General features: G+C 35.9%; 1 protein-coding gene across 9 annotated transcripts in view; it reads right to left on the bottom strand.

Annotated features, from left to right (window-relative positions):
- The window catches only part of CB3H14orf39 (chromosome B3 C14orf39 homolog), a 51,843-nt gene extending 29,697 nt beyond the window's left edge, over positions 1 to 22,146 (bottom strand). For 3 of the 9 annotated variants that reach the window (XM_053224514.1, XM_053224517.1, XM_053224518.1), the window contains exons 1-9: positions 21,995 to 22,146; positions 21,148 to 21,209; positions 20,997 to 21,074; positions 18,211 to 18,337; positions 13,793 to 13,882; positions 5,321 to 5,508; positions 5,193 to 5,235; positions 3,330 to 3,450; positions 2,313 to 2,404 (exon numbers count right to left, since the gene is read on the bottom strand). In XM_053224514.1, the coding sequence (XP_053080489.1) occupies positions 2,313 to 2,404; positions 3,330 to 3,450; positions 5,193 to 5,235; positions 5,321 to 5,508; positions 13,793 to 13,882; positions 18,211 to 18,337; positions 20,997 to 21,074; positions 21,148 to 21,196 (788 nt within the window). In that variant the 5' untranslated portion in view covers positions 21,197 to 21,209; positions 21,995 to 22,146. The remainder of the gene's footprint in view (positions 1 to 2,312; positions 2,405 to 3,329; positions 3,451 to 5,192; positions 5,236 to 5,320; positions 5,509 to 13,792; positions 13,883 to 18,210; positions 18,338 to 20,996; positions 21,075 to 21,147; positions 21,210 to 21,994) is intronic. The other 6 variants (XM_027065848.2, XM_015071828.3, XM_053224516.1 and 3 more) reach the window with 5 other exon arrangements.
- Between the last annotated feature and the right edge of the window lie 285 nt (positions 22,147 to 22,431).

Below are 22,431 nucleotides of genomic sequence, written 5' to 3' on the forward strand. Positions count from 1 at the left end.
AATAAAATTATTTACTGGTGTCACAGCTAAAACACACTTTTCCAGATTAAGTCCAGTGCTCTTCTCAGTATACCACACTCTCATTTTAAAACATAATCAATTTACTCAAGGGATACAGGAGTGCTGATGCATAGGGGCACTTGTACCCCAATGTTTATAGCAGCACTTTCAACAATAGCCAAATTATGGAAAGAGCCTAAATGTCCATCAACTGATGAATGGATAAAGAAATTGTAGTTTATATACACAATGGAATACTACTTGGCAATGAGAAAGAATGAAATATGGCCTTTTGTAGCAACGTGGATGGAACTGGAGAGTGTTATGCTAAGTGAAATAAGTCATACAGACAAAGACAGATACCATATGTTTTCACTCTTATGTGGATCATGAGAAACTTAACAGAAGACCATGGGGGAGGAGAAGGAAAAAAAAAAAAGTTAGAGGGAGAGAGCCAAACCATAAGAGACTCTTAAAAACTGAGAATAAACTGAGGGTTGATGGGGGGTGGGAGGGAGGGGAAAGTGGGTGATGGGTATTGAGGAGGGCACCTTTTGGGATGAGCACTGGGTGTTGTATGGAAACCAATTTGACAATAAATTTCATATTAAAAAAATAAAATATAATAATTTTAGGAGAATTTCTAAACATGTTAAAAAATTTCTAAACAAAACTTTATCCACAAATAACATGCTACAGATTTCAGAGTACTTCAAACTTTAAAAATAATTATTCAGAAACAATTCAGCTACATGAATCCAGAAACCACTAAAGCAATAACACAAATCATAAATGGGTCTTTTTAGTTTTTTTACTTAAAATTTTACTTAAGTTTTTTACTCATTGAATTTTTCCTAAAGAAATAATTTTAATTAGTTTTAGTTAAATAATTTAAATGATGTTATTTATAATAACTATGAAATAGATATTGAGTAAAAATGACTAAACAGTTACATAAATTCCTCTCAATATAGAGGATTTTTACAGTACTAAAAAGTCATGAAGTGAAATTCTATACAGGTACTTATTTCCTACTCAATTTCTTTGGAGAATTAAAGACAACATTATTATGTTTGTAAGAAGTGGGAGGGGGGAATCAAGAAAATTAACAGATCCAAAGAAGTGGGATCAGAGAAATTAACTTTGGAGAGGAAATGTGTTGAAACATCAGGACAAGAGTAATGGAGCCTACTAAGGAGATGAATTTAAAAAGAATAAAAAAGCATTTGGGCAAAAAGAGAAAAGGTAGAAATTTTATCAGACACAGCAACAGTAATACATCTATTTTTCTGTCACACAGTAACAGGTAAAATCTAACTCTTTTTTTTAATGCCTCCATCACTGATGTCTGCTTTATCACCATAAGGATGAAAAGCAAGGAAACATGATGCCACAGATTCAGTAGCATTTTGATTCATCTTCACTCTCTGTGGCAAAAGAACGGTCAAGCTGGTGACAGAGTGAAAAAAAGGTAAATACAGGGGTGCCTGGGTGGCTCAGTTGGTTGGGCATCCAGCTCTTGTTTTCAGCTCAGGTCATGATCTCATGGTTCTAGGGACAGAGTCCCATGTTGGGCTCTGCACTGATAACACACAGCCTGCTTGGGATTCTCTCTGTCCTCTCGCCGCCCCTCCCCCACTGGCTCACGCATCCTCAGTTCTCTCTCAGAATAATAAATAAATAACCATTTTTTATGGTTAATAAATAAAAAGTTTTAAATTGTTGTTATGGGGGGGGAGAGGGAGGGAGAGAGAGAGAGAGCACACAAAAAGAGAGAGGCAGAGAGAGAGGGGGAGACCCAGAATCCAAAGCAGGCTCTAGGCTCTGAGTTGTCAGCACAGAGCCCCACATGGGGCTCGAACTCACACGAACTGGGAGATCATAACCTGAGCTAAAGTCAGACGCTTAACTGAATGAGCCACCAGGCTCCCCTGTAAATAAATAAACATTTTTTCAAAAGTTAAATATAATGCTGCTCCCACTATTATTCCTTTGTTTTACTCCTACTGGTGACCCATCATGGAAAACTGGATGAAAGGTAGCTTATAAAACAGCAAATGTGCTGCTGCTACCTTATTTCTCTCTATACATTATCCTTGGCCTTACTAAATAACAAGCATATTTTAATGTTAGTCTACAATATTTAAGGGTATAAATTAATATTTTTCATAATAAATAAGCAGAAAATAGCCTGCACAAAAATGTATATAGATACTGTGTGAATATTAGTGGCTTGGGATAGAATATGGAATCAAATGTTTAGATGCAGAATAACCATTCACATAAAATCCCATTTTAAGGATTACCTATACCTTTCTTTCAATTCCTTTCTCTTTTCCTTATTTTTATTTTTTTCTTCCAGAGTTTCTGCAAGATTCTTAGTTTCATGAAGTCTTGCAATCTGCTAAAAAGAAAAATGACAAAGCAGAACAAAGTAAGTACCAAGGAACACATGCTTTATCTTAATAAATATGATTTTTTCTATATAATTACAGGATTTATGTTTTTGTAGTATTAGCTATATTTAGTAAAAGTTGCTAAAACCAGGTCAAAATTAACAATAAATCATACTCCTTTAATTTTTCCTTACAATTTCATTAGCCAACCTAGATTCAATGAACTTCCATCTTCTTTTTTAAAGACTATGATCAGAAGCAAAGCAGACATCAATTCCCCGTAAATAGACCTAGTTATCATACATTTTAAAGGAAGTAGCATCTACTTTGTTCTTACTACTAAAATGACTTTACTGTTATTTGGAACCTAATACCTATGAATGGTAAATGTATCTTCTTTAACACAATTTTCAAAAAATTCAGAAAATTAGCTATTCTATTTTTTTCTCAGAATCTGGAAGTAACTTTGATGGGTTCTCAGTCGATGAAAGCCATTTCAATAGATGACATTAAAAATGTATTCAAGAAATTATGCACCATCAATCTTTAAGTCTAAACTAGTTCTAGCCTAGCTCTATAAAGATTATAGTCATAAATTTTCAAGATTAAGTTCTTAAAACCATTTATTGTCTTGTTTTCTTTGTTGACAACACTGTTGTAGTGAGTGCCTTTAAATTCCTGTTATTAAGCTACATCTTGCTCTTTACTCATCTTTTTTCAGCTGCCAAAGAAAATTAAACCATTCCCTAAAACTTAAAATTAAATATACTTACTACCTAAAACATATTTTTGGATCCAAAGATAATCTGAGGCAAATAAATTATCATAAGCCATTCTCCATATTTAGGCTTTTTGGAAATAGCTCTTCTAAGACTAAATATACCATTATACATATACCTTAAATATATTAGAAATGTATTACAAAATATATACCTGGTTTAAATAATTAATTTCTATTTCCACTTCATCTACTTCTTTCTTCAATTCAGATGAACTTTTGGAAAAACTTCTGGCATGTTGAAGAATATTTTGTGTTTTACATCTCACATTAACCCTTTTATATTAAGGAATGATGTTATGCAAGTAAAATTGACATTTATAACATATGTACCATATCAGAAATAGTTAACATTATGTCACATTATTTATAAAATGTTCCATATAAGCAGTAAGCAATATTAATAACAGTGCCTGAAAACAGGTAATGCTAACATGAACATTTGGCAAACTGACAAAGATAACTTGTTGCTTACCTATATTATATAATGAACTTAAAAACATTTCACCTAAAATATGTTAGAATTTTTTTTCACTTAAATATTTCACATGGGGTTTTTTTGCTTTTGTTTTTTTACCTAAGTTCATCAAGTTATTTGGTATAACTAAAAATATGTAATCAATTCAGGTCCAAATTTAACTTCTTTTGTTTCCATTATTTATTTGTTCCAAAATCAATATTTTAAAATCTACCCAATCAATTTCCCTTTTCTTGTTCTGTAAGGTTCATCAGTGCAGCCTGCAGGACTCAGAAAACAGCAAGATCTTCCATCTGGACTTTCTGCTTGAACTGAAGTTACACCAATTTCAAGTAGAGAATTTCTCAGCTGTTAACAGACATCCTGCACAGTTATTAATCACTACAACTTCCTAAGTTACTCTATAATCCATTTAGGGGAATTTAAAAATAAAATAGTGATAGTGAACAAGAACTCCAGAGAAAATCTATTTAAGATGGAATATCTCCTACTCTGCCCTAAAATATATAATTTATATGCTGGAATATAAAATTTCACATGAATATTATTTATGCTATACTGTTATAAAAAGTATCAATTAAATTTTAAATATAGACATTTAAATCCTAATCTTCAATTCTCCCTACCTTCATCACCTGTTCTTGTTTCTCATATAATCTTGTAACTCATCCCTTCCTACATCCAACCCCCTAATCCCCGCTATACCTCATGCATCAATGAACCTCTGCCTCTTCCAGTTGAGAAGTTACAATACAGGCAGCAAATGAACAACTATGCTGTTTACAGTTGTTTATAAGCTAAAACCTAAACATGAAGACAGCAAGCAGCAAAGGAGTTAAAAGATGATTTAGGATGAAGCAGAATGAAGCAAGGTAGAATGCAGGGATAAAGAAGACTTAGTACAAACAGTGGAGTTATAATCTAATAGGAAAGCATATGAAGGATTGCAGAGGTTGGAAGAGGATTAAAGTTCTAAGTTCATCATCAGGGAAGATCACCTTGACAAACAGATGAGACTTAGACCAATTAAGAATTACTTAATCATCTAATACAATGCCACTGTATTAGAATTATTTGTTTACATGTCTGTCTCCCTTACTAAACTGTGAGCTCCCTGCAAGAAAGCTCTGTATCTTCTTGAGGATTGCCTAGCACAAGGTAGTCCCCAATGAATTTCTATAGATGAGTAAATAATTGTGATTACCACCTTCCATTCTAACAAGTAATAACCAATTGATTTAATTGGAATTCTTTCTTTGGTAAGACAGAGCAAGAAGACTTCTTCATTGGTTTGGTTGCTAAGATACACCACTTAAAGCAGTCATCACTTTATTCTCATTAAAACTGCTTGCTTCTGATCACATGTATATAAATATGAAAACTAACCCCAGCTGACCTGTAAAGTAACTTCTCTATTTTTTTAATTAAACAAGCAAAAAACTCCAAATCCATGTGATACTTACCAAGGAATCACAATGACAAAATACAGAAAAAAACACTTATCTACAAAAATTCTAGGTAGAAGTACTTTTGTGGATACATATGTAATGTCCATTTAGTAAGTGATGGAAAAGGAGCAGGTACTGAAAAACAAAATCATATTTTAGTATAATTCATTATTCATTACAAAGATACAATTATTAAACAATATATTAAAAATGTTAATACCTAGAAGTTCCATAAAGATAGCTTCATTCATTTTTAGTTGTTCAGTACATGCCAACACTCTATTTTGAATTTCTTCATGTTCTTTTTTCTTCTCATAATATACATGTGAAAGAGGTGTTTCTGAGTATTTTAGTTGATATTGCTTCAAAACATCTTTATACTGACATACATAATCATGATACATTTTTCTGTTAAAATTTTAAAAAATGATGTCAATATAAAAACAGTATATCTAGAAACTTTCTAAGTATCACTTGTTAAAGTCTACTAAACTAAGTATAAATGGCAAGTCAAATACCTACTTATCCGTTTCCCTCAATACTGTCTGCCCTTCAAACTTTCCTTAACTCCATCACACTTTTCAAGTCTTTACTTTCCCACTACCTGAGTTATTCATTCCTTAATCCTCTTCCATTTAACTTTTACTCTCACCATTCCAAAGAAACTACCCTTCACGAGGTCACCAATGATCTAACTGTCCAACTCAGTGATCTCTTTTTTTTCTCATCCTAAGACAGTGCAGAACCTTTTTTTTTTTTTTTAGTTTTTATTTAAATTCTAGTTAACATACAGTCTAATATTAGTTTCAGGTGTACAATTTAGTGATTCAACACTTACATACAACACCTGGTGCTCATCACAAGTGCACTCCTTAATCTCCATCACCTATTTAACCCATCCCCCACCCACCTCTCCTCTGGTAAACATTAGTTTGTTCTCTACAGTTAAGAGTCTGTTTCTTATTTGCCTCTTTTTTCTCCCTATGGTCATTTGTTTTGTTTCTTAAATTCCACATAGGAGTGAAATCATATGGCATTTGCTTTTCTCTGACTTACTTTGCTTAGCATGATACTCTCTAGTTTCATCCATGTCATTGCAAATGGCAAGATTTCATTCATTTTTATGCCTAATGTTCCACTGTGTGTGTGTGTGTGTGTGTGTGTATACCACATCTTCTTTATCCATTCATCAGTCAGTGAACACTTGGGCTGTTTCCATAATTTGGCTATTGTAGGTAATGTTTGCTATAAACATTGGGGTGCATGTATCCCTTCAAATTAGTGTTTTTGTATTCTCTTGGTAAATACCTAGTAGTACAACTGCTGGCTCATAAGACAGTTCTATTTTTAACTTTATGAGGAACCTCCATACCATTTTCCAGAGTAGCTGCACCAGTTTGCATTTCCACCAACCAGTGCAGGAGCGTTTCCCTTTCTCCACATCCTTGCCAATACCTGTTGTTTCTTGTGTTGTTGGTATTTGGGATTTCATCAAAAGATATTTGAGACTTCATCAAAGTTAAAATTTTTTTTTAATGTTTATTTATTCTTGAGACAGAGACAGAGCGTGAACAGGGGAGGGGCAGAGAGAGAGGGAAACACAGAATCTGAAACAGGCTCCAGGCTCTGAGCTGTCAGCACAGAGCCCGACATGGGGCTCAAACCCACAAACTGTGAGATCATGACCTGAGACGAAGTCGGACGCCCAACCGACTGAGCCACCCAGATGCCCCAAGACTTCATCAAAATTAAAACCTTCTTCAGTGAAGGAAACAATCAATAAAACTAAAAGGCAATTTATAGAATGGCAGAAGATATTTACAAATGACATATCTGATAAAGGGTTAGTATCTAAAATATATAAAGAACTTATAAAACTGAACACCCCAAAATGAATGATCCAATCAAAAATTGGCAGAAGACATGAATAAACATTTTTCCAAAGAAGATAAACAGATGGCCAACAGACACAGGAAAAAGTGCTCAACAACACTCATCATCAGGGAAATGCAAATCAAAACTACAATGAGAACCTGGTTCTTCTGATGACTTCCTGATCTCTATCCTCCCTGAGTTTTCAGTTGTTATTGTCCCCAGTCCATCTACCTCTAAAACTATGTGTTCTAAATCCTCAACTCTCTAATCTAACATTATAAAGGAAGTCATGTTTTATGTGTTAGAACTCTAGGTTCACAATCATTCTTATATACTCCATATCTGTTTTACGAAGGAAATTTCAGCACTGTTTGGAGGATCTCCTCCAGTCTAAATCACGTAGAGGTGGATCGGTCATCTATGTAGACACAAGTCTTAAGTGGGACAGTTAATTCTTGCAAAAGGATATTAACTCTTCCTTCTCATTTGACTTTTGCTTGATCTACAATAGGGGTCAGTTACTATGACCTATGGGCCAAATCTAACCTGTCACTTGTTTTTGTATGGCCTGTGAGCTAAGAATAACTTCTGAATTTTAAAATTACTGAAAAACAAAATAATAGTATTTCATGACACATTAAAATTATATGAAATTCAAGCTGTAATGTCCATAAATAACGTTTTATGAGAACACAGCCATTCATTTTGTATTGTCTAAAGTTGTTCTTGCATCACAACAGTAAGGTTGAGTATCAACAGAGACTTAGTATAACCCACAAAGCCTAAAATATTTACTATCTGGCTCTTTATAAAAAAAAAAAGTTTGCTGGGGCGCCTGGGTGGCTCGGTCGGTTGAGCGTCCGACTTCAGCTCAGGTCACGATCTCGCAGTCCGTGAGTTCGAGCCCTGCATTGGGCTCTGGGCTGATGGCTCGGAACCTGGAGCCTGCTTCCGATTCTGTGTCTCCCTCTCTCTCTGACCCTTCCCCGTTCATGCTCTGTCTCTCTCTGTCTCAAAAATAAACTTAAAAAAAAAATTTAAAAAAAAAGTTTGCTAATCCTAATCTACAACAATGAAAATGTTCAATCCAGGTTTATCATAGGAAATATATTCTTTAGATTCTTTCTACCCAATTCTTAAGTTTCAAGAAAGAACATGCATTGAAAATTTTCTAAAAATATATAGTCCTTATGTTCCTCAAAATTTTGTAAATTTTCTAAATCAAAACATTCTATATGGGGGAAATTTATTTAAAGATATTATGATTATCTCATCTTAACAGATGAGAAAAGAACAGTATTCGTAAATGCTTGTATACTGAGAAAAAAAGTAAGGATAACAGCATTGTACTGATCAGCAGATCTGAATCTCCTCATGTTTTAATTTTTTAATATACTAAATAAACTCTGGGGGCACCTGGGTAACTCAGTCGGTTAAGCATCTGACTTTGGCTCTGGTCATGATCTCACAGTTTGTGAGTTTGAGCACCATGTCAGGCCTCTGCTGTCAGCACGGAGCCCACTTCAGATCCTCTGTCCCCCTCTCTTTCTACCCCTCCCCCACTTGTTCTCTATCTATCAAAATAAATTAAATTAAAAAAAAAATATATATATATATATACATACACTAAACTCTGTCCCCTTTAGCAAGATAAAGCAGTTGAGCCCCAAAACTCCTATTCCTCTAAATGCCTATTTACTAATTAATCCCTCACTTCTTTTTAAAAAATTTTGTTTTTGAGAGACAGAGATAGAGTGCGAGTGGAGGAGGGGCAGAGAGAGAAGGAGACACAGAATCCGAAGCAGGCTCCAGGCTCTGAGCTGTCAGCACAGAGCCCAATGCGGGGCTCGAACTCACAAACTGCAAGATCATGACCTGAGCTGAAGGTCACCTAGGCTGAGCCACCTAGGCACCCCAATCCCTCACTTCTTGGGAAAATGGCCCAGGGAAGAGGGAAATACCTATAGAAAACTGAATTGGAGTGGCCAGTTTCAGATGAAATTAGCATTCCACCTTTACCCTATTAATGTTGTATATTCATGCCCACTGTTCTTATATACTCCATACAGGGACTTTAGCAGAGACCAGCATAGCAAAATCATGATTCAAGAAGAGCCCGGACTATCTCATCTGCTGACAATACTAGTCTTAATGAATGTCTAGAATGGAAGATTAGGAGAAACAAGAAGCTGGTTCCTCTATTTCCTTCAGCATCCATGATACCAACAAATGGAGTCATTTCCTTTTATAAGCATCTGGTATTGAGTCATCAATTCAATCAACCTGTGTGGTTGGTTTAAGAAAGAAATACTTGTTTCCACTATTAAAGTGACTACTCTGGCTACCTAAGAGAAGTCATCCACAACAAACACTATCAGCTAGGCACACTTTTGAACTGCTTTGTTCTAGCCTCTCAAAGAAGCATTTTAAATAATGTTTTATAGCCATGACTTGCATTGAGAGATGTTCTAAGAAGTAATATATATTTTGTTTATTTTGGGGAGGTCACTGAAGATACTACCACACTATATAATTATCCTTTAATGAGAACTCAGGCGAGAAATTTCTCTCAAATCTCATTACCAGGAAAAACTTCTGCTTATCCTTAACAATTGAACTGTTTTTTAAATGAATACTCTGGGGGCGCCTGGGTGGCGCAGTCGGTTAAGCGTCCGACTTCAGCCAGGTCACGATCTCGCAGTCCGGGAGTTCGAGCCCCGCGTCAGGCTCTGGGCTGATGGCTCAGAGCCTGGAGCCTGTTTCCGATTCTGTGTCTCCCTCTCTCTCTGCCCTTCGCCCGTTCATTCTGTCTCTCTCTGTCCCAAAAATAAATAAACGTTGAAAAAAAATTAAAAAAAAAATAAATGAATACTCTGAATCCCAAAATGATCACATTTCCACAATGCCTGACTACTAGGAATTCCAGAACCTAATCTGTATCTATATTTAACAAATGTACAAGGCCATGTAATATGAATTTCTATTCTAATCAAATGCTTCATCTTCTTACATTATCCTTATATTCCTATAGCCTTAATTTTTATATTTAGTTTTCTTTTAACACTATGGCATTATACAAATTATCTCAAATCCTTTTTAGATTGAAGCAGGGTCTAAAAATGACAAAGTAACAGTCTCTTTCACTAATTTCACCCTTTACCTATTCCTTGGATGACTGTATACTCTAGCTTTCTTTCCTTTTTGCTCTATTCATTTCCATGGACAATCTTACCTACTTCCATGATTTCAAATGCCAACAAAGTCCAAATCTATTACTTTAGTTGTTATCTTAAGACCTATCTTTGAATATAAAGGGCATTGCAGTCTATATTTAGTATGTTTTTAATTAAGATATAAAAATTGGAGTGATGTCAGCAAGAGGACAGAATAAAACATCCCTCATGTGTATTGCCCCCTCAAAAATAATAATTACCATATATCCATGGACAAAAGTGCATTTGTGAGAGCTTTGTGATCCAGGTAGGAGACTGCGAAACCCTGGTGTAGTCCAAGACTAAGAAGAGCTATTTTGAGAAGGCAGGCTCACATCCTGGTGGTTAACTCACTCTGGTCCTGACTACAGACCCAGAAATAGTTCTGTACTCCTGAGACCTCAGCTACAGCCCATTTGGCCTTGGGTCTGTTACCAGCACTATACACCAAAGGACTCAGGAGTCATGCCCACCCCTGTGTCAGGAAATAAGCATACATCCCCTGGTCCCAGCTGTGGACCCTGCAGTGGCCCATGAACCAGCTCTAGTCCCTATAGTCGCAGTCTGGGAGCCCCTGGAGGCAAGCTTGCCACACTCATTCAGACTATAGATTCTGGAAGGGCCCCATTAACTGGGCTCGAGCCCATCCCAGCCACAGTCATCAAAGAGTCCTGCTGGCACAGGGATCCAGCAGGAGACACTCCTGTCTGTGCCCCTAAAGATCCTGATACTTGATGGGCCTTATGCTTGGTTCCAACCCCCTCACAGCTACAGTTTATCAGCAGTACTAAGGGTCTAGTTCCCAGTGGGAGACACTCCTGTCTGCACCCAAGGAGATCCTCAAGAGCCATATACTTAGTTCTAGGTCTCTCACAGCCAAAGACCACCAGCAGACCTGCTAGCCCTGGAGCCCCCCAAATAGGTACTCCTATATGTATCCCTAGAAATTCTAAAAGGGCCCTATACTTGGCTCCAGCCCCTCCTGCTACAGTCAGGGAGTGGTCCAGCTCACCCAGGGACCTGGTGGAAGACAAGCCCTTCTGTCCCTTCATAGCCAGGACTACAGACCTCAATCTTGATTGTGGAAACTGAAACCTCACTAAGGCTCAGTTCCAGTCCCTTCTGGCTACTAAAGTTTAGGGCCAGTCATGACTACCCACAGATCTATCCAGTGACTAGCCAGGAGGCCTCCCAGGGACCTAATGGGAGTCATACCAGTCCACACACTTGGCAATAGAAAACAGAAATACCATATGATCCAGTAATTCCACTACTGGGTATTTAGCCCCCAAAAACAAAAATACTAATTCAAAATTATATATGAACCCCTATGTTTATAGCTGAATTATTTACAATAACCAAATATGCAAGCAACCCAAGTGTCCATCTACAGATGAATGGATAAAGAAGTAATATATACGTATGTATGTATGTGTGTGTGTGTGTGTGTGCGTGCGCGCACGTGTGTGTGTGTGTGTGTATATATATATATATATATATATATATATATATATATATATACATTCAATGGAAAAAATTCAGCCCTGGAGCCCCATGTTGAGCAGAGAGTTTAAAAATAAAAATTAAAAATCCCAACCCTTTAAAAAAATTTTTTAAATGTGGTATATATATGCAATGGAATTTTTTATTCAGTCATAATAAATAACTGCTGCCATTTATGACACCGTGGAAGGACCTTGAGAGTATTATGCCGAGTGATTAAGAGAAAAACAAATATGATATGATCTTAATTATATGAAAAATCTAAAAAAAGCCAGATCATCAAAACAGAATAGAATGATGGCTGCCAGGGGCCAGGAGATGTTGCCCAAAGGATACAAACTTCCAGTTGTAAGGTAAATAAGTTCTGGGGATTTAACACACAGCATGGTAAATATAACAATACTGTATTATATCCTTAAAAATTGCTAAGAGAGTAAATCTTAAATGTTCTTACTACAAAAAACCCCAGTAGTTATATGAGGTGACAGATGTGCTACCTACCTAGCCTTACTGTGGCAGACACTTTAAAATACATACATGTATCAAGCCATCATGTTTGTACACCTCAAACTTAAACAATGTTATATGTCAATTATATATCAATAAATCCAGAAGAAAAGTAAAAAAAACAACAAAATAAAGTATAAAAGAGGACATAAAATATAAAAAATGATGAAAATATTTATGAAATATTTCAATATTTATGAAAAAAATATTTCTGACAATATTTCAATTTTTTTAATTAAGTGAAATTAGGGTGCCTGGATGGCTCAGAGTATCTGACTTCAGCTTAGGTCATGATCTCATGATTCCTGAGTTCAAGCCCTGCATCAGGGTCACTGCTGTCAGGGCAAAGCCTGCTTTGGATACTCTGTTCCCTCTCTTTGCCCCTCCCCCACTCATGCTCTGTCTCAAAAATAAACATTTTATAAAAATTAAGTGACACACTGTAGGTTAGCCAATTTGACAATAAATTATATTTAAAAATAAAAATAAGTAAGTAAATAAATAAATAAATAAATAGCACTGGATTAAAAATCAAGGAAGGTTACATGAAGAAGTGGAATTGTGAAGGCCAAAATATTCCATCAATTTGAATATTTTAAACTTGGTCTTTGATGAAGAATTAGATTGATGGAGGGCAGGGGGGAGGGGAAAATAGGTGACCAGCATTGAGGAAGGCACTTGGGATGAGTACTGGGTGTTGTATATAAATGATGAATCATGGGAATCTACTCCCAAAGCCAAGAGCAATCTGTATATTATGTATGTTAGCTAACTTGACAAAAAATTATATTTAAAAAAAATTGACCTTTGAAAAAAAATTAAGTGAAATTATAATGCTATATAATATATTCAAAGTCTTTCAACTTGTTTTATTATATTCACTAATTACATTTAGTACTCAAGACCAGGTTATTTTATACATAATAAAATAAACCCATACAAATATTGGGGTTTCTCCATCAGAATATAATACCCCACTACATTAGCTTTCTGAAAAAGAGAAGTCTCATATCAAATCCCCTTCAAGGTATGCAGGTGCCCTCTGTGCCTATTCAGTAGTTCCCTACTGAAGACTGGAGTGCTTAGCCTGCCACTGAAGACTGATCTGCAGCTCCCACTGCTCAGGCCACTGAATGGATAGGGACAACCACTGAGTGGTCTTAAGCTGCTCTTTTACAGAGGCAAACAAAATGGAAATAAGGTTGATGGAAAACAGTTTCTAAAAAATAAAAATAAATAAAATCCCCTTCAAAAGTCATACTCCAAAATTTTCATAAGCTAATTCTATAGCTAACTATTCCCCCAGATGTTTACCTGTAACAATTCAGTTATAAAGACCACTAATTGAAGCACTCTGCTATAACAATTGCTACTGACAAATTGTTTCTACCTAAGGATTCAGTAGAGCTTTATAACGAATAGGTAGACCTCCAATGGTACCGAAAGAGTACAAAGCACTGGATTTACTTAAAAAAAAAAAAAACAAAAAAAAACCTCTCAACGTACAAAGTTTCTGCATTTTTCAAGTAACGTCTTTGCTACACATATCCTATTAATAAATTATAGAATTGATAAGCTTAAATTAATATATGTACTTGTCTTTTTCACTAGTTTCTTGATAAACAGTAAATTGGTCCTGCATATAATCTTCATGTTTATGAAAAACATCACATGTTGGCTTCCAGCTATAGAAAAAAAAATTGTAATTAGCATCTCAGAATGACAAATTGTAAGAGATAATAAAAATGAATTTAACCATTTAAAGATAATGAATATCTTCCTGGAGAAAACAAGTTTAAAACAAGAAAATATTCCCACCTCTCATCACCACCACTACCACCACTCAGACAATCATACATACACTCAAATATCAACATTGATCAATTTTTATGTAAAACCCATTGTGAAACCATAACTAAGGTAGAAGCAAATGTTACGTGGTTGGACTGTGTATTGCTATGGCATTTCTAGAATATACTCTGCAACACTCCAACATCAGGCTTTCCTTCTATTTCTCATATCTTGGCTAAGAAATTCTTTGGGAATAAGGATTCAAAGAATTATAAGGGCTAAAGAGAGGCTTTTTCTCCCTTGAAACTTAGAAACTCAGATTGTTATACCCTCCTGAACTAGAAAGAAAGAAACTAGGCCAAAATGAATTATAAAATCAGATAGTAAGAATAAAATGAATAGCTATCTTACACATTTTTTGTTTTAAGACTTGAAAAATGTTATCAATGTGACAAATCTAAAATTTGCATATACCATGACAGCTTCCATTCTAAGTGTTGTTCAACTATTTCCTCCAGCTCTTTTTTCTAATCTTTTAATATTTTTTCAGAGTCAAAAAGTTCACACTGGAAGCACAGAGAAGTATATAAGGAAATAGCTATCATCCATATTCTCAAATACAGAATAATATCTACTACTACTGTTTTAATAAACTATTTCCAGATTTTGTAAGTACATAATTTAACATCTTTGAGATTATATTCATATATATGGGTATCCTCCTTTATCACCTTTTAAATTATACACATTTTCCTTGTCACTTAGAATTCATTGTAAAGGTTTTAATAAATACATCATATTCCATAACTTTATCTAACCATTCTCATATTGTTGGCCATTTTTGCTTAATCTAAGTTTTTCCATTGTAAACAGAATTTTTACTTAAATATTTGTCTGAATTTCTAACAATTTCCTTAGAAAACATTCCCAAAAATGGAATTATAAGGTCAAAGGTTATACATACACATATTCTGAGTGTTTTAAAAATTCTGTAAGAAATACATGTTCACTGAAAAGATATTCTCTGTAAGCATGTACATATTGATGTACATATTCCCAGTTTATTTCTAATGATATATATATATACAATTACTAAGCTGGGTTCATACTATGAATGTTGTTTTATTGCTTCATTCAGTTTGCAATATACATCTTTTCGTGTCAATAGAAAGTTAACCTCTTTCCATGTCAATAAATATACATTCATAATTTTATTGGCTGCCTACTGTTCATATGCACATACCAAAATCCATTTAACCCATCACCTAATATTGCACACTAGAGTTGCTTCCAATGTTTTCCTATCATTAAAAAAGGTTGAAATAAAACACCTTGTTATACATTACATCTTTGAGAGAATGCCTAATTATTTCCTTACGAAAAATTCTCAGAAATGGACACTTTTAATCAAAAGTCGTGTTTATTTATTTTTTAATTCTTTAAGCTTATTTATTTATTTTGAGAGAGTTGAGGAGGGACATAGACAGAGGGGGTGAGACTGAATCCCAATCAGGCTCTGCACGGTCAATGCAGAGCCTGATGCAGGGCTTAAACTCACAAATCAAGAGAACATGACCTGAGCCGAAGTTGGACACTTAACCCACTGAGCCACCCAGGTACAACAAAAGTCATGTTTATTTTTAAAGCTTTTTAAAAAAATACTGACATATCATCCAAAAGGTTTATACCAGCATACATTAGTATAGTGTACAAGGTAAGTGATTTTCTTACTCCCTGGCCAACACAGGATATTATCTTTCTTTAAATTTCTGTAAAACTTAAAGGCAAAAAGTAGCATTTTATTATTGCTTGAATTTGGATGTCTTAGATTACTAGTAAGATTGGGCATTTATTCACATGTTTCTTAAACATACATTTCTTCATTTTGGTATTTACCTATTCCTATTTATTTTCTTTGCCCATTTTTCTAACAGGGCTTTTGCTTATTAGTTTCCACAAGTACTTTACATTTTTAAAAATAACCATTACTTGACACTTTTCCAACCTTATTCTTTTGCCTTTTATACCATTTGGGGGCATTTTTCATTTTAATTTGTGTGTAGTCACATTTATCCATTGTCTCCTCTGTAGTTTCTACTTTTGGTGACACACTTAGAAAGGTCTTCTACTCTCAAAGATTATACAGTCACTTACATTTCTTCTAGTACTTTCATGAATTCATATTCCACATTTCAATCTCTTAACCAGTATGGTGAAATCATGAATTAGAGATATATCATGATATTAAGATCTCTACTAACTGTCCTTGGAACCCAGCGAGAGATTAAGCTTGTCTGAAGTACAGTACATCTTGTACTGGTTCTACAACTGGTTCTTAGAACAGCAGATTCTAACGGGAAACTACTTTTCCAGCACCCACTGCATCTAGTTGAAGGAAACCACTGGTAAAACTTCCTACAATAAAACTTAAATCAAAATAAAAGAAAAAGTTCAATAATATATGGTTTTTTGTTGTTGATCAGATTGCCAAAAAATTTAAACAAAAATTTAAGCATAATTTCGGTGTTGGCAAGGGTATGAGGAAGCAAGAACTCTCATACACTGTTGGTGGAAGTATGAATTCATATCATCTTTTTGGAGAGCAGTTCAGCATTATCTATCAAACAGTTAAATGTGCATACTCTTTGATCTAACAACTGCATGCATGTCTAGAAGCTCATTCTATAGCAACAGGTCCATTAATATGGAAGGATACCAGTACATGTTGCTCATATTAGGGAAAAACTGGAAACCTAAATGTCTATTAATAGGGGAATGGTTAAATGATATAAGATACATCAATACTATAAAATCCTATGGAGCTGTTAAAGAATTAAATCTATACATAATCATTACATGTATAGCACAATTTACATAACATACTGTTAAATTTAAAAACTATAAGTACAGTATGATCCCATATTATAAAAAGAAAAAGTAGACATACATATATATATATATATGTCTATGTAATAATGATATTGAATTTTTATTGAAAAATGCCTGAAAAGATTCTCAGAATGATTAAAAATGATTTCCTTTAAGGAAGAGGACAGGGTTGAGGTGGGAACTACAGACAGAGTAACTTTTTATTCCACACATTTGTGTACTTTTTGAATTTCTATACTAGGTATGTGCTACTTTTATAAAGGGGAAAAATAAAAAAGATTTATTAAAATTCTGAATAACGGGTGGCTCAGTTGATTAAGCACCTGACTCCTTATTTCAGCCAGGTCATGATCTCATGATCATGGAATCAAGCCCCACATTGGGCTCTGCATTGGGTGTGGAGCCTGCTTACAATTCTCTCTGTCCTTCTCCCTCTGCCCTTCCCCTGCCCTCAAAAGAAATAATAAAATAAAATATTTAAAATTTTATCAATAACTATATTTTTAAACAAATAGGATTCTGAAATATAGTAGTTAATACAAAGACAATGGTCTATATTAAGTACAGAAAATTGACACATTTTATTTATTTATAAAAAATTTTTTAACGTTTATTTATTATTGAGAGACCGAGAGAGACACAGCATAAGCATGGGAGGGACAGAGAGAGGAGGAAACACTGAATCTGAAGCAGGCTCCAGGCTCTGAGCCATCAGCAGAGAGCCCAACACGGGGCCTGAATTCATGAACTGCGAGATCATAACTTGAGCTGAAGTCGGATGCTTAACCGACTGAGCCACCCAGACACCCTGACACATTTTATTTTTGTAATATATAATAAAGTTCTATTAGTAAGCCTTTGCTTCAAAATGTTTATGTCTTATAGTAAATTTAACCATTAGGATCCAGAACCTGAAGCCATGTTGAAAGAATTCTTAACATAGTAAGTACTTTCACTTTGAAAATCAACTTATTTTAGGCTAGATTCTCCTACATAAAAATAAATCTTAAAAATTCAAATACGGAAATTGTTTCAACTTTATCCAATAGGAATTTTATATACTGAGCCTATATTATTCAAAATTCTGCAAACTATTTGGATCTGAATTAGATCTTACAGTGCTTCTATTTTTCTTTTGATCCTCCTATGAGCCCTTTTTACAGAAGCATGTAGCAAAGCAATTTAAGACCTGATTCATTATTTTGCTAATACAAAATACTACTTTAAAGCAACAGTGTCTCCAAGTATAAAAACTATAAATTATAAATAACAGAAACCTTAAATAAAGAATCCAGTGACAATTACTCAAAGTTCATTTCTTTCAAATACTCACTTACTACAGTTGTCTTTGATCTCCTCACTATGTTTACAGTAATGACCAATTTCCTCATCTGTCATATTTATAGTTTCATGTATCTTACAAATAGCTGCCTTGTTTTCTTTAATATCTTCAAAGCATTCTGAAAAGGAGAAATGTTTATTTTCTTAAGGTAGAAGTCATAAATTCAAAATTAACAAACAGAGGAAAAAGGGGTATGGCAACTTAGCTAAAAGGAGAGGAGTTAGAGAATGGAGAAGAGAGGTTTGAGATGGGAAGGGCCCTATACTAAAAAGCACAGAACCAGAACCAGGCTTGCTCATAGATCCAGAAGCAAAGGATTTGTGTTTGGACTGAAGAGAAGTACACTTGAAACTAATATGACACTGTATGTTTACTAACTGGAATTTAAATTAAAACTTTAAATTAAAACAAAAAGACCCTGTTCCTCATCTTTAACATAAGAAGGCTAGATCAAGTGATATCTAGAATCAGTGGCGTCTTATGATTGTATGCGTTCATGTAAACATTTAGTCATATGTGATACTAACTTGTTTCGGTTTGGACAAATGTAAAATTTCCCTTCACTGATTCCGTGTCAATTAATTATTAAATACACCTTCAACTCACTTCTTTGTTAGTAGTGAAAAAATACAAGATAAAAATAGAATTTCTTAAACATTAAAATAAATTATTAGCACTCATACTCCGTATTCTTTTTTGTCACAGAAAGGTAACCAAATTCTACCTTTTCAGAAATCAAGAAATTAATGGTTCTATTTTATAATAGCTTTTATGTTGGATCTTAAAATACTGTATGTATGTAATTTGCTTTGCCATTTCACTCATAATATCATTTTTCAGAATTATTCCTGAAAATGTGGCATGCATCAATCCTGACCCCTGACTTCTGGTCATGTCTAAAAAGATTTTTAAAAATTCACTCTTGGGGCGCCTGGGTGGCGCAGTCGGTTAAGCGTCCGACTTCAGCCAGGTCACGATCTCACGGTCCAGGAGTTCGAGCCCCGCGTCAGGCTCTGGGCTGATGGCTCAGAGCCTGGAGCCTGTTTCCACTTCTGTGTCTCCCTCTCTCTCTGCCCCTCCCCCGTTCATGCTCTGTCTCTCTCTGTCCCAAAAATAAATAAACGTTGAAAAAAAAATTAAAAAAAAAATTCACTCAAAGGATCCAAAATGTATAAAGAACTTAGAACACTCAATACCCAAAAAACAAATAATCCAGTTAAAAAGTGGACAGAAGACATGAAGAGACATTTTTCCAAAGAAGACATACAGATGGCTAATAGACACATGAAAAGATGCTCAACATCACTCATCATCAGGGAAATACAAATCAAAACTACAATGAGCTATCACCTCACACCTGTCAGAATGGCTGAAATTAACAACACAGGAAACAACAGATGTTGGCAAAGAGGTGGAAAAAGGGGAACCCTTCTGCACTGTTGGTGGGAATGCAAACTGGTACAGCCACTCTGGAAAACAGTATGGAGGTTCCTCAAAAAGTTAAAAATGGAACTACCCTACAATCCAGCAATTGCACTACTAGGTATTTACCCAAAGGATTCAAAAATATTGATTCAAAGGGGCTCATGCACATCGATGTTTATAGTAGCACTATCAACAATAGTCAAATTCTGGAAAGACCCCAAATGTCCAACAACTGATGAATGGATAAAGAATATGTGGCATATATATATAACAGAATATTCAGCCACAAAAAAGAATGAAATCTTGCCATTTGCAATGACATGGATGGAGCTAGCAGTATTATGCTGAACAAAATAAGTGAGTCAGAGAAAGACAAATACCATGGGATTTCACTCATAAGTAGAATTTAAGACACAAAACGAACACAGGGAAAATAGAGTGGGGGGAAAAACCGTAAGACGGATTCTTAACTATAGAGAATAAACTGAGAGTGGCTGGAGGGGAGGAGGCAGGGGGATGGGTTAAATGAGTGATGGGTATTAAGGACTGCACTTGTGATGAGCACTGGGTGTTGTATCTAAGTGATGAATCACTAAATCCTACACCTAAAACTAATACTACACTGTATGTTAACTAACTGGAATTTAAATAAAAACCTGAGGGGTACCTGAGTGGCTCAGTAGGTTATGCATCCAACTCTGGACTTCTGCTCAGCTCATGAGCCCAAGGTGGGGAAGAAGCCTGGCATCAGGCTCTCCATGCTTAAAATTCTCTCTCTCCCTCTGCTGCTCTCCCCCACTTGCACTCACACTCTCTCTCTCAAATAAAATAGATTAAAAATAAATACAAACTTGAAACTACAAAAAAGAACATAAATTTAAAAATAAAACCAACAATTTTTCAATAAAATGTTTGAAGTAACGTGTTGTCTGAGAAAAAAAAACATATTTTTAACTGCACTGAATTAAGGGGTTATTTCTTAATTTTTATTTTTGAGAGAGAAAGAGTGTTGAGTGGGGGAGGGACAGAGAGAGAGGGAGACACAGAATTCCCCAGGCTCTGAGCTGTCAGCACAGAGGCCCAAGCAGGGCTCACACTCATGAAGTGCAAGATCATGACCTGGGCCAAAGGGGTTATTTCTGCTTAAAGCAAAATTCTTCAACACAGAATAATTAAATGCTGAATACAGAAATTTATTATTGAGAATCTGTAGTTCAGGCAAATAGCATTAGTCACTAGATAGAACTGGCACAAAAGTTATAATGCCAACTGTAAGTTGGCAACTGCATTATTATCTTATATGCCATAAAAAATTTAAAAACTAAATACCTTTATCATGCCAAATGACTTACTGTTAATCCGTTGAATCATATCTTCTTTAGTACTTATATCTTGCTCATACTGGAAAACTAAAATAAATAATTTTGTGACTTCACTTCGTTGTTAAATGTTAAATAATAATACAAATAGTTACCCATTTCTTTATTTTCATTTTATACCTACCAAATTCTAGCAAAAGCCTGTCCAAACTGACAAATAGGCTGTCATTCATCTTGGATGCTACACTAAAAAACACAAAAATATTTATAAGAAGGAATTTCTGAAGTCATATGCAAAACAGCATATATTCATTCGGTAGCAAACTTTCTAATCAGACATTATTACAGAAAAATATGAGGTGGGGGGCAAGCACTGGGAAGGGGAGGAACACCTTCAGTCCAGTACTGGGCACTTAATACTTGCTGAATGTCGCTGCACGACTGAAATACCTGGGGGGGCGAAGAGAGCCTTCATAATTGTTTATATGTGGTATTGCAGTAAGTCATTGAATCTTCTGGAGTCCACAGACACCAAGACTTCCCAAAACGATACGCCTTTGAAAATAACTAGTATCTGAATATGTCCTTTCTTGGCGTGTGTACTACTACGCGTAGCAAGAGTCCTAAACAAAGTCCTTTACCAACAGCAAGGTAAAACCCAGGAAGAGTGCAATTTTACCCTTAGGAATTTACCACAAGGACTCCAAAAAGCGGAGGTTTCCACAGGACTGCCAATTCGCATTACAAAATACGCCTGAGGCGGGGCGTCGCTTCACTCCTAACTCGCAGATTCAAGGACCCACTCTTCCCGCGCGTTTTGAAACGGGAGGTTGGCTCGGACCAACACCCTCACAGCCATCAAGCCTCCCCTCACCCGGGGCCACCCCCAACCCCCCAACCCACGCGGCATCAAACCCCCACGCGACCTCTGGTCGAACTCTGGGGACAGGGCCCGCCAGCCCCCCAAATCCCTCAGAGCCGCTCGCCCACGGAATAACCGCCACATACAGACAGTTCCCTTTCCCGCCCACCTCAAGTTTCCCTCCGGGACCCGAACATCCACGCCCTTCCTTCTCCGGGTCCCACACTTTATTCTGGGTCCGCAGCGCGGGGTACTCGACGCGTACCCGGACACTGAAAAGCCGACAGCAGTCCCGCCTCGGCCCCACCCAGCCCCGCGAGACCCCGCGAAGCCGAGAACGGGAGCCGCAGATCGCGCTGAAGAGCGAGATTAAACTCCCCGCGAGACCAGTGCTGCGGCCATCACCCCTTCCCCTGGGGCGAGGAGAGAACCCAACACCCTAAACCCCCAGGAGTGGTGCTGGAGTTACAAGAGAAGCCCTGAAACAACAGGGAACACGTCAGGAAGGCTATTCATTCCTCTTGTAGCCTAGCAGTTTAAAAAAGTATTTTGCAGAACAGCAGGAACATCGATATTATCGTAACGTAAAAGTAAAAACCGCTAGAA

This window comes from Acinonyx jubatus, chromosome B3, assembly GCF_027475565.1.
Source record: "Acinonyx jubatus isolate Ajub_Pintada_27869175 chromosome B3, VMU_Ajub_asm_v1.0, whole genome shotgun sequence".
NCBI classification, from domain to species: Eukaryota; Metazoa; Chordata; class Mammalia; order Carnivora; family Felidae; genus Acinonyx; species Acinonyx jubatus.